Below are 10,838 nucleotides of genomic sequence, written 5' to 3' on the forward strand. Positions count from 1 at the left end.
TAGAATTTTGTAGAAAAGTTAGTAATAATAGAAAAATTCAGTGAAAACTTCATTCCCTATTTAGATATTGCTCTGCCCAACATTTAAGTAGTAAATTTCTTCTATTTACTGAAAAATCTGTGGTTTATGATCTTTATAACTTAAAATTTAATGCTTTCACCCTTTTCTCTAAAAGATTTTGGCGCGGTTCCCTACTTATGGAGATAAAGAACCTTCAATATAAGTATTGCATTGCTAAATTTAATTTTAATTGTGAGATTGCCTAGTTTTACTTAAGCAATAATAATAATAATAATAATAATAATAATAATAATAAATAATAATAATAATAATAATAATAATAATAATAATAATAATAATAATAATAATAATAATAATAACATTCATAGCATTGTGTAACTTTAAATATACCTTAAAGGGATATAAAGTTCTCTGATGATGCTGAAAAAACATTGAATATAACTTCGTGGGTAAAGCAGTATTATTTTATATTTAATTGGTGATAGAAAAAAAGTTTATTACAATGAGCAGGACAAGCAAAGCCAAGTAATTGAAAGACATGTCTTTGACAAAGTCAAATAAACCAACGACATTGTCTTTGACAGAGCCAGGTAAATTATAACGCGCCTTTTGGGACAAGAAGGAAAATAAAAGGGTATATAATCGTGTTTTTTCTTCATGACTTGACTAATGTATATTTAATTAATTAATTAATTAATTAATTTATTTATTTATTTCATTATTTAGGCAGGGGTAAGCACAAACTTTATTCAGTGTTTTAAGGAATAACCTTTTGGTGAAACCACTAGAGAAATGAAAGCTCTAGCTTAAATCCTGAGGTCTGAGTTATATTTAAGTAAATGTAACTTTCTCCTACGAGTGAAAGTTCATTTAGAGACAAATTACTAGAATTACTCTCGAAAATATATTACTTTATTGTTTAGAAAGCAAATTTCTAGAATAAGGATTGCTTTCGAAAATGTCATTTAATTATTTAGAAAACAGTGTGACCTATATTAAGAACATACAATTCCTGAAGAAAAGCAATAAAATAAAACTGTAAAAAATTAATAATTAAGCACCTGAAGCAAAACCGCAGTTTTGCAGTTGTATAAGCATTTTCTTTAAAGTAAGAATTTGCAAATATGCAATTTGCTCAGAGCCAAAGCCATTCTTAAGAATATATAAACCAGCCTTGAGAATAAATAAACGCAGATATACAGATTCCAAATTCTGTAGCGTCGTCAGCGTGTGGCTAAGGCGGTTATGAGGCGAAAGTACCTGAAGTTGTGGCTGTGGAAGTTCCAGTGGTAGTTGCAGTGGTTGTACCTGTGGTAGTACCTGTAGTTGTTCCAGTGATAGTTCCTGTTGTAGTAGCTGTGGTAGTTCCAGTGGTTGTACCTGAGGTAGTATCTGTAGTTGTTCCAGTGATAGTTCCTGTTGTAGTAGCTGTGGTAGTTCCAGTGGTTGTACCTGAGGTAGTACCTGTAGTTGTTCCAGTGGAAGTACCTGTAGTTGTGGCTGTGGTGGTACCAGTGGTAGTACCTGTAGTTGTTCCAGTGGTAGTTCCTGTAGTAGTAGCTGTGGTGGTACCAGTGGTAGTTCCTGTTGTGGTACCTGTTGTAGTTGGAGTGGTAGTAGCTGTGGTAGTACCTGTAGTAGTTCCAGTGGTACTTCCTGTTGTGGTACCTGTTGTAGTTGCAGTGGTAGTTCCTGGGGTAGTTCCAATGGTAGTACCTGTTGTAGTCCCAGTGCTGGTAGCTGTGGTAGTTCCAGTCGTTGAGCCTGTAGTACTTCCAGTGGTAGTACCTGTTGTAGTCCCAGTGGTAGTAGCTGTGGTAGTTCCAGTGGTTGAACCTGTAGTAGTTTCAGTGGTAGTACCAGTGGTGGTCCCAGTTGTAGTTCCGGTGGTAGTTGTAGTGGTTGTTCCAGTGGTTGTACCTGTAGTAGTTCCAGTGGTTGTGCCTGTAGTCGTTCCTGTAGTAGTTCCAGTGGTAGTACTTATGGTAGTTCCAGTGGTAGTATCTGTGGTGGTGTCAGTGGATGTTCCAGTGGTTGTAGCTGTAGTAGTTCCTGTAGTAGTTCCAGTGGTAGTACCTGTGGTAATCCCAGTTGTAGTTCCTGTGGTAGTTGCAGTGCTTGTTCCAGTGATTGTACCTGTAGTGGTTCCAGTGGTAGTACCTGTGGTAGTTCCAGTGGTTGTACCTGTAGTGGTTCCAGTAGCAGTACCTGTGGTAGTACCTGTGGTAGTTCCAGTGGTTGTACCTGTAGTGGTTCCAGTAGCAGTACCTGTGGTAGTTCCAGTGTTTGTAACTGTGGTAGTTCCTGTGGTAGTTCCAGTGGTAGTAACTGTGGTTGTTCCAGTTGTAGATCCTGTGGTAGTTGCAGTGGTAGTTCCAGTGGTTGTACCTGTAGTGGTTCCTTTAGTAGTTCCAGTGGTAGTATCTGTGGTAATTCCAGTGGTAGTAGCTGTGGTGATGTCAGTGGTAGTTCCAGTGGTTGTACCTGAAGTAGTTCCTGTAGTAGTTCCAGTGGTAGTACCTGTTGTAGTTCCAGTGGTAGTAGCTGTGGTAGTACCTGTGGTAGTTCCAGTGGTTGTAACTGTAGTTGTTCCAGTGGTACTACCCGTGGTAGTTCCTGTGGTAGATCCAGTTGTAGTTACTGTAGTAGTTTCAGTGGTAGTAGCTGTGGTGGTGTCAGTGGTAGTTCCAGTGGTTGTACCTGTAGTAGTTCCAGTGGTAGTACCTGTGGTAGTCCCAGTTGTAGTTCCTGTGGTAGTTGTAGTGGTTGTTCCAGCAGTTGTACTTGTAGTACTTCCAGTGGGAGTACCTGTGGTAGTTCCAGTGGTTGTGCCTGTGGTGGTTCCAGTGGTAGTACCTATGGTAGTTCCAGTGGGAGTACCTGTGGTAGTCCCAGTTGTAGTTCCTGTGGTAGTTGCATTCGTTGTTCCAGTGGTTGTACCTGTAGTAGTTCCAGTGGTAGTTCCAGTAGTAGTACCTGTCATAGTTCCTGTAGTAGTTCCAGTGGTAGTACCTGTAGTAGTCACAGTTGTAGTTCCAGTGGTTGTACCTGTAGTGGTTCCAGTGGTAGTACCTGTAGTAGTACCAGTGGTTGTACCAGTGGTAGTTCCAGTGGTAGTACCTGTAGTAGTTCCAGTGCTAGTTCCCGTTGTGGTACCTGAGGTAGTACCTGCGATTGTTACAGTGGGATCATCATTGATGTTGCCATTTGCAGCTCGTGCCATTTTAGTATTACAAATACCACTGCACCTATAGTAATTCCTAATACATTATCAGTTTTTTCATCTACATATTCAGTGGTAACGGTTTTCTTAGTTGCATTGTAGTGTCAGAGTGGTAACTGTAATTCTGCTTGAGGCAGTGGTAGTTTTAATGGTAGTTTTTCTACAATGGTTATTACATTGCTAGTGACTAAAGTTATATGAATAATTCAAGTTCTAGTTACATAAAAAGTAATTTCTTTTATATCATTGTCATTTATATATACATAATATTAATAACCATATTTTTGGAATTTTTTCCATAAAGTAAAACTGAAAATATAAGCAAATGTAATTATTGATATTATTATTTAAAAAATTATTGATATAAAGACCACTAATAAATCTTACTATAATTTTACCAAGTAGTTGGCATCCCCAACTAAAATTGAAAACATTGTGTAAGTCGAATGCTATTTATTAATATAATTACTGATTACATTTGATTTAATCCTTCCAAGAATAAACTTCGGTTAATATAATTACTTTTGATTCAGTTTTTCCGGGAATGAACTTAGTAAGTTTCACACCAAAGATGAATTTAGCATTTTATGTAGAGAATTCAAAAGAAGCATGAGTTATTGCAGATCAAGCAGCATATTCAAAATTAAGTAAAGCAAAATATGATATTTTAACGGAGGAAGATATGAATTAATGAACAAAGGTAGCTCATAGTGGTGCGAAAATCCTTACTGGGAAATTGAGGAAGATATGATTTAAGAAACAAAGTTAATTCATGCTGGTACACAAAAATCCCCAATGGGAAATTGAGGAAGACATGAATTAAGAAACAAAGTTAATTCATACTGGTACACAAAAATCCCCAATGGGATATTGACGAGGAAATGTCATAGTACGTCAGGTTACACTGGAACTGTCATAATTACCACTGAACACTTCAAGTGGTTGAAATATTATGAACAATTGAGGTGTAAGTGTTGAATAACATGTTCATTAGAGTCAATAGCAGAAAATGCTGAGTTGTCCACAGGTACCATATCTGTGCAAGTTAGCTGAAGCCATTCAGTCTTAGGTGTATATAAATATAATCATTAATCGTTGAATTAAGAGACCCAGACTTATGGATAGAAATAATTTGACTGAAGAATTCATACATAGAATTTTGTAGAAATAGATTGTGATAATAGAAAAAAATCTGTGAAAACGTCACTCCCTATTTGGATATTGCAAAACTCTTATATTTACTGAAAAACTTTAGTTTTAGGGTCTGTATAACTTGAAATTTAAGGCATGAAACAGTTTTAGGTTCTGTATAACTTGAAATTTAAGGCATGAAACCTTTTCACTAAAATATTTTGGCCCAAATCCCTATTTTAGAAGATAAAGAATCTTTAATATAAAATCTGCTTGGATAACTTTCATTTTGATTGAGAGTGCCCAGTTTTACATAAGCAGTAATAATAATAATAATAATAATAATAATAATAATAATAATAATAATAATAATAATAATAATAATAATAATAATAGGGATATAAAACTTATCTATATAATATCATGGGTAAAACAAAGAGTTTTTTTTATTTAGTAGGTAATAGGAAAAGGGTTTATAATAAACAAGGAACATGACAGGAAAGCCAAGTGAATCAAGACATGACTTTGAGATTGCTAAATGAATCAAAGACATGTCTGGGACAAAGCAAAGTGAATCAGACATGTCTTGGACAAAGCAAAGTGAATCAAAGACATGTCTTGGACAAAACAAGGTAAATTTTAACTTGCCTTTTTGGACAAGAAGCAAAATAAAAAATATATTATTATGAGATTTTTTGTCTTCATGGCTTTGTCATGTAGTGTCATGTGGTGTGTTTGCAAGCTAAGGAGGTATATATATATATATATATATATATATATATATATATATATATATATATATATTATATATGTATTATTTATGCAGGGTAAGCACACTTTACTCAGTGTTGTAAGGAATAACCTTTTGTTGAGACCAATAGAGAAATAAAAGCTTTAGCTTAAAGTCTGAGCACCGAATTATATTTAAATAATAAAATGTATATGAATAAGTGTAATTTTCTCCAATGAGTGAATGTTTATTGAAGCATAAATTACTAGAATAATTATTGCTTCTGAAAATGTTATAATAATAATTATTTAGAAAATATCTTATTTAATTATTTAGAAAGCAGTGTGAGGTATATTAAGAACATTTATTCCTGATGGAAGGAAAAATGTGGAATGAAAAAAGTATAATTAAACAGATGAAGCAAAGCCGCAGTTTTGCAGTTGAATAAGCAGCCAATTAAAAGTAAGAATATGCAAATATGGAAATTCCTAAGAGCCAAAGTCAGTCCTAAGATTATATTCTAAGTTCAGTAGCATCTTCAGCATGTGGCTAAGAAGGTGATGATGTGGAAGTACCTGTAGTTGTTCCAGTGGTAGTTGCAGTGGTTGTACCTGTAGTTGATCCAGTGGTAGTTCCAGTGGTTGTACCTGTTGTAGTACCTGTAGTTGTTCCAGTGGTTGTACCTGTGGTAGTACCTGTAGTTGTTTCAGTGGTAGTTGCAGTGCTTGTATCTGTAGTTGATCCAGTGGTAGTTCCAGAGGTTGTACCTGTGGTAGTACCTGAAGTTGTTGCAGTGGTTGTACCTGTTGTAGTGCCTGTAGTTGTTACAGTGGTTGTACCTGTGGTAGTACCTGTAGTTGTTCCAGTGGTAGTTGGTGTGGTAGTTCCAGTGGTTGTATCTGTAGTAGTACCTGTAGTTGTTCCAGTGGTAGTACCCGTGGTAGTGCCTGTACTTGTTACAGTGGTTGTACCTGTGGTACTACCTGTTGTTGTTCCAGTGGTAGTTCCAGTGGTTGTACCTGTAGTTGTTCCAGAGGTAGTTCCAGTGGTTGTACCTGTAGTTGTTCCAGTGGTAGTTCCAGAGGTTGTACCTGTGGTAGTACCTGTAGTTGTTACAGTGGATGTACCTGTGGTAGTACCTGTAGTTGTTCCAGTGGTAGTTGCAGTGGTAGTTCCAGTGGTTGTACCTGTAGCTGTTCCAGAGGTAGTTCCAGTGGTAGTTGCAGTGGTAGTTCCAGTGGTCGTAGGTGTAGTTGTTCCAGTGGTAGTTCCAGAGGTTGTACCTGTTGTACTTCCTGTAGTTGTTGCAGTGGTTGTACCTGTTGTAGTACCTGTAGTTGTTCCCGTGGTAGTTGCAGTTGTAGTTCCAGTGGTCGTACCTGTAGTTGTTCCAGTTGTAGTTCCAGTGGTAGTTGCAGTGGTAGTTCCAGTGGTCGTAGGTGTAGTTGTTCCAGTGGTAGTTCCAGTGGTTGTATATGTGGTAGTACCAGTAGTTCCAGTGGTCGTAGCTGTAGTTGTTGCAGTGGTAGTTCCAGTGGTCGTAGCTGTAGTTGTTGCAGTGGTAGTTCCAGTGGTCGAACCTGTAGTTGTTCCAGTTGTAGTTGCAGTGGAAGTTCCAGTGGTCGTAGCTGTAGTAGTTCCAGTGGTAGTTGCAGTGGTAGTTCCAGTGGTTGTATCTGTGGTAGTGCCTGTTCCAGTGGTAGTACCTGTGGTAGTTCCAGTGGTTGTACCTGTAGTTGTTCCAGAGGTAGTTCCAGTGGTTACACCTGTAGTTGTTCCAGTGGTAGTTCCGGAGGTTGTCCCTGTGGTAGTACCTGTAATTGTTACAGTGGTTGTACCTGTGGTAATACCTGTAGTTGTTCCAGTGGTAGTTGCAGTGGTAGTTCCAGTGGTTGTACCTGTAGTTGTTCCAGAGGTAGTTCCAGTGGTTGTACCTGTGGTACTTCCTGTAGTTGTTGCAGTGGTGATACCTGTTGTAGCACCTGTAGTTGTTCCAGTGGGAGTACCTGTGGTAGTGCCTGTAGTTGTTACAGTGGTTGTACCTGTGGTACTACCTGTTGTTGTTCCAGTGGTAGTTCCAGTGGTTGTACTTGTAGTTGTTCCAGAGGTAGTTCCAGTGGTTGTAGTTGTTCCAGAGTGGTTGTACCTGTTCCAGTGGTTGTACCTGTAGCTGTTCCAGTGGTAGTTCCAGAGGTTGTACCTGTGGTAGTACCTGTAGTTGTTACAGTGGTTGTACCTGTGGTAGTACCTGTAGTTGTTCCAATGGTAGTTGCAGTGGTAGTTCCAGTGGTTGTACCTGTAGTTGTTCCAGAGGTAGTTCCAGTGGTTGTACCTGTGGTACTTCCTGTAGTTGTTGCAGTGGTTGTACCTGTTGTAGTACCTGTAGTTGTTATAGTGGTTGTACCTGTGGTACTACCTGTTGTTGTTCCAGTGGTAGTTCCAGTGGTTGTACCTGTAGTTGTTCCAGAGGTAGTTCCAGTGGTTGTACCTGTAGTTGTTCCAGTGGTAGTTCCTGAGGTTGTACCTGTGGTAGTACCTGTAGTTGTTACAGTGGTTGTACCTGTGGTAGTACCTGTAGTTGTTCCAGTGGTAGTTGCAGTGGTAGTTCCAGTGGTTGTACCTGTAGTTGTTCCAGAGGTAGTTCCAGTGGTTGTACCTGTGGTACTTCCTGTAGTTGTTGCAGTGGTTGTACCTGTTGTAGTACCTGTAGTTGTCCCAGTGGTAGTTGCAGTTGTAGTTCCAGTGGTCGTACCTGTAGTTGTTCCAGTTGTAGTTCCAGTGGTAGTTGCAGTGGTAGTTCCAGTGGTTGTACCTGTGGTAGTATCTGTAGTTGTTACAGTGGTTGTACCTGTGGTACTACCTGTTGTTGTTCCAGTGGTAGTTCCAGTGGTTGTACCTGTAGTTGTTCCAGAGGTAGTTCCAGTGGTTGCACCTGTAGTTGTTCCAGTGGTAGTTCCGGAGGTTGTCCCTGTGGTAGTACCTGTAATTGTTACAGTGGTTGTACCTGTGGTAGTACCTGTAGTTGTTCCAGTGGTAGTTGCAGTAGTTCCAGTGGTTGTACCTGTAGTTCCAGAGGTAGTTCCAGTGGTTGTACCTGTAGTTGTTCCAGAGCACCTGTAGTTGTTCCAGTGAGTACCTGTGGTAGTGCCTGTAGTTGTTACAGTGGTTGTACCTGTGGTACCTGTTGTTGTTCCTGTGGTAGTTCCAGTGGTTGTACTTGTAGTTGTTCCAGAGGTAGTTCCAGTGGTTGTACCTGTAGCTGTTCCTGGTAGTTCCAGAGGTTGTTGCAGTGGTTGTACCTGTGTACCTGTTGTTGTTCCAATGGTAGTTGCATGGTACCAGAGGTGTTCCAGTGGTTGTACCTGTGGTACTTCCTGTAGTTGTTCAGTGGTTGTACCTGTTGTAGTACCTGTAGTTGTTACAGTGGTTGTACCTGTGGTACTACCTGTTGTTGTTCCAGTGGTAGTTCCAGTGGTTGTACTTGTAGTTGTTCCAGAGGTAGTTCCAGTGGTTGTACCTGTAGCTGTTCCAGTGGTAGTTCCAGAGGTTGTACCTGTGGTAGTACCTGTAGTTGTTACAGTGGTTGTACCTGTGGTAGTACCTGTAGTTGTTCAGTGGTAGTTGCAGTGGTAGTTCCAGTGGTTGTACCTGTTTGTTCCAGAGGTGTTCCAGTTGTACCTGTGGTAGTTTGTTCAGTGGTTGTACCTGTTGTAGTACCTGTTTGTCCCAGTGGTTGTAGTTCCTGTGGTACCTGTAGTTGTTCCAGTTGTAGTAGTTGTTGCAGTGGTAGTTCAGTGGTTGTACCTGTTGTAGTACCTGTAGTTGTTACAGTGGTTGTACCTGTGGTACTACCTGTTGTTGTTCCAGTGGTAGTTCCAGTGGTTGTACCTGTAGTTGTTCCAGTGGTTGTGGTTGCACCTGTAGTTGTTCCAGTGGTAGTTCCGGTGGTTGTCCCTGTGGTAGTACCTGGTAGTTGTTACAGTGGTTGTACCTGGTGGTAGTACCTGTAGTTGTTCCAGTGGTAGTTGCAGTGGTAGTTCCAGTGGTTGTACCTGTTGTTCCAGAGGTAGTTCCAGTGGTTGTACCTGTGGTACTTCCTGTAGTTGTTGCAGTGGTTGTACCTGTTGTAGCACCTGTAGTTGTTCCAGTGGGAGTACCTGTGGTAGTACCTGTAGTTGTTACAGTGGTTGTACCTGTGGTACTACCTGTTGTTGTTCCAGTGGTAGTTCCAGTGGTTGTACTTGTAGTTGTTCCAGAGGTAGTTCCAGTGGTTGTACCTGTTGTGTTCCAGCGGTAGTTCCAGAGGTTGTACCTGTGGTAGTACCTGTAGTTGTTACAGTGGTTGTACCTGTGGTAGTACCTGTAGTTGTTCCAGTGGTAGTTGCAGTGGTAGTTCCAGTGGTTGTACCTGTAGTTGTTCCAGTGGTAGTTCCAGTGGTTGTACCTGTGGTACTTCCTGTAGTTGTTGCAGTGGTTGTACCTGTGGTAGTACCTGTAGTTGTTGTTGTTCCAGTGGTAGTTCCAGTGGTTGTACCTGTAGTTGTTCCAGTGGTAGTTCCAGTGGTTGTACCTGTAGTTGTTCCAGTGGTAGTTCCAGAGGTTGTACCTGTGGTAGTACCTGTAGTTGTTACAGTGGTTGTACCTGTGGTAGTACCTGTACCTGGTTGGTAGTTCCAGTGGTTGTACCTGTAGTTGTTCCAGAGGTAGTTCCAGTGGTTGTACCTGTGGTTGTTTGCAGTGGTTGTACCTGTTGTAGTACCTGTAGTGGTTGTTGCAGTTGTAGTTCCAGTGGTCGTACCTGTAGTTGTTCCAGTTGTAGTTCCAGTGGTAGTTGCAGTGGTAGTTCCAGTGGTTGTACCTGTGGTAGTACCTGTAGTTGTTACAGTGGTTGTACCTGTGGTAGTACCTGTGGTAGTACCTGTTGTTGTTCCAGTGGTAGTTGCAGTGGTAGTTCCAGTGGTTGTACCTTTAGTTGTTCCAGTGGTAGTTCCAGTGGTCATACCTGTGGTAGTACCTGTAGTTGTTGCAGTGCTTGTACCTGTTGTAGTTCCTGTGGTTGTTCCTGTAGTAGTTCCTGTGGTAGCCTCAGTTGTAGTTCCTGTAGTACTTCCAGTGGTAGTGCCTGTAGTTGTTCCAGTGGTAGTGGCTGTGGTGGTACCAGTAGTACTTCCAGTGGTAGTACCTGTAGTTGTTCCAGTGGTAGTGACTGTGGTGGTACCAGTGGTAGTTCCAGTGGTAGTACCTGTAGTAGTACCAGTGGTAGTGCCACTTGTAGTTCCAGTGGTAGTTCCAGAGGTAGTTTTAGTTGTTGTGCTTGTTGTGGTACCAGTGGTAGTTCCTGTAGTAGTTTCTGTGGTAGTTGCAGTTGTAGGACCTGTGATTGTTCCAGTGGTATAATCAGTGAAGTTGTCATTTACAGTTCCAGCTAATGTACTGGTATAAATTTCATTGTACCTATAGAAAGTCCTAATACATTATAAGTGTTTTCGCTTACATATTCAGTGGTAGCTATTTTCTTAGGTTTCATTTTAGTGTCAGTGGTGGTATCTGTAACTCTGCTTGAGGCAGTGCTAGTTTTAATGGTAGTTTTCCTACAATGGCAATTGCATTGCTAGTGACTAAAGTTGTATGAATAATTTAAGTTATAGTTATATTAAAAGTAATATCTTTTATACATAATATTAATAACCAAATATTTTAATTTTTTTCATTAATTAGTACAACTGAAACTAT

The 10,838-nt window shown here is 40.1% G+C and overlaps 2 protein-coding genes across 2 annotated transcripts in view; both read right to left on the bottom strand.

Annotated features, from left to right (window-relative positions):
- Window positions 1–1,264: 1,264 nt before the first annotated feature.
- LOC136825126 (putative per-hexamer repeat protein 5) lies at window positions 1,265–3,244 on the bottom strand. Its single transcript, XM_067081169.1, has one exon. It carries the CDS (start codon window positions 3,242–3,244, stop codon window positions 1,265–1,267), a length of 1,980 nt encoding a protein of 659 aa, XP_066937270.1.
- Window positions 3,245–5,654: 2,410 nt separating this feature from the next.
- LOC136825127 (mucin-2-like) overlaps window positions 5,655–10,838 on the bottom strand; it is an 11,908-nt gene continuing 6,724 nt past the window's right edge. The window contains exons 4-8 of the mRNA XM_067081170.1: window positions 9,418–10,479; window positions 9,110–9,382; window positions 8,754–9,059; window positions 7,252–8,670; window positions 5,655–7,123 (exon numbers count right to left, since the gene is read on the bottom strand). Coding sequence (XP_066937271.1) covers window positions 5,655–7,123; window positions 7,252–8,670; window positions 8,754–9,059; window positions 9,110–9,382; window positions 9,418–10,479 — 4,529 coding nt within the window. The remainder of the gene's footprint in view (window positions 7,124–7,251; window positions 8,671–8,753; window positions 9,060–9,109; window positions 9,383–9,417; window positions 10,480–10,838) is intronic.

Source organism: Macrobrachium rosenbergii, chromosome 37 (genome assembly GCF_040412425.1).
Source record: "Macrobrachium rosenbergii isolate ZJJX-2024 chromosome 37, ASM4041242v1, whole genome shotgun sequence".
NCBI lineage: Eukaryota > Metazoa > Arthropoda > Malacostraca > Decapoda > Palaemonidae > Macrobrachium > Macrobrachium rosenbergii.

Excerpts from the sequence above, each read along its gene's own strand:
- LOC136825126 (XM_067081169.1), bottom strand. The coding sequence starts at position 3,244 with ATGGCACGAGCTGCAAATGGCAACATCAATGATGATCCCACTGTAACA.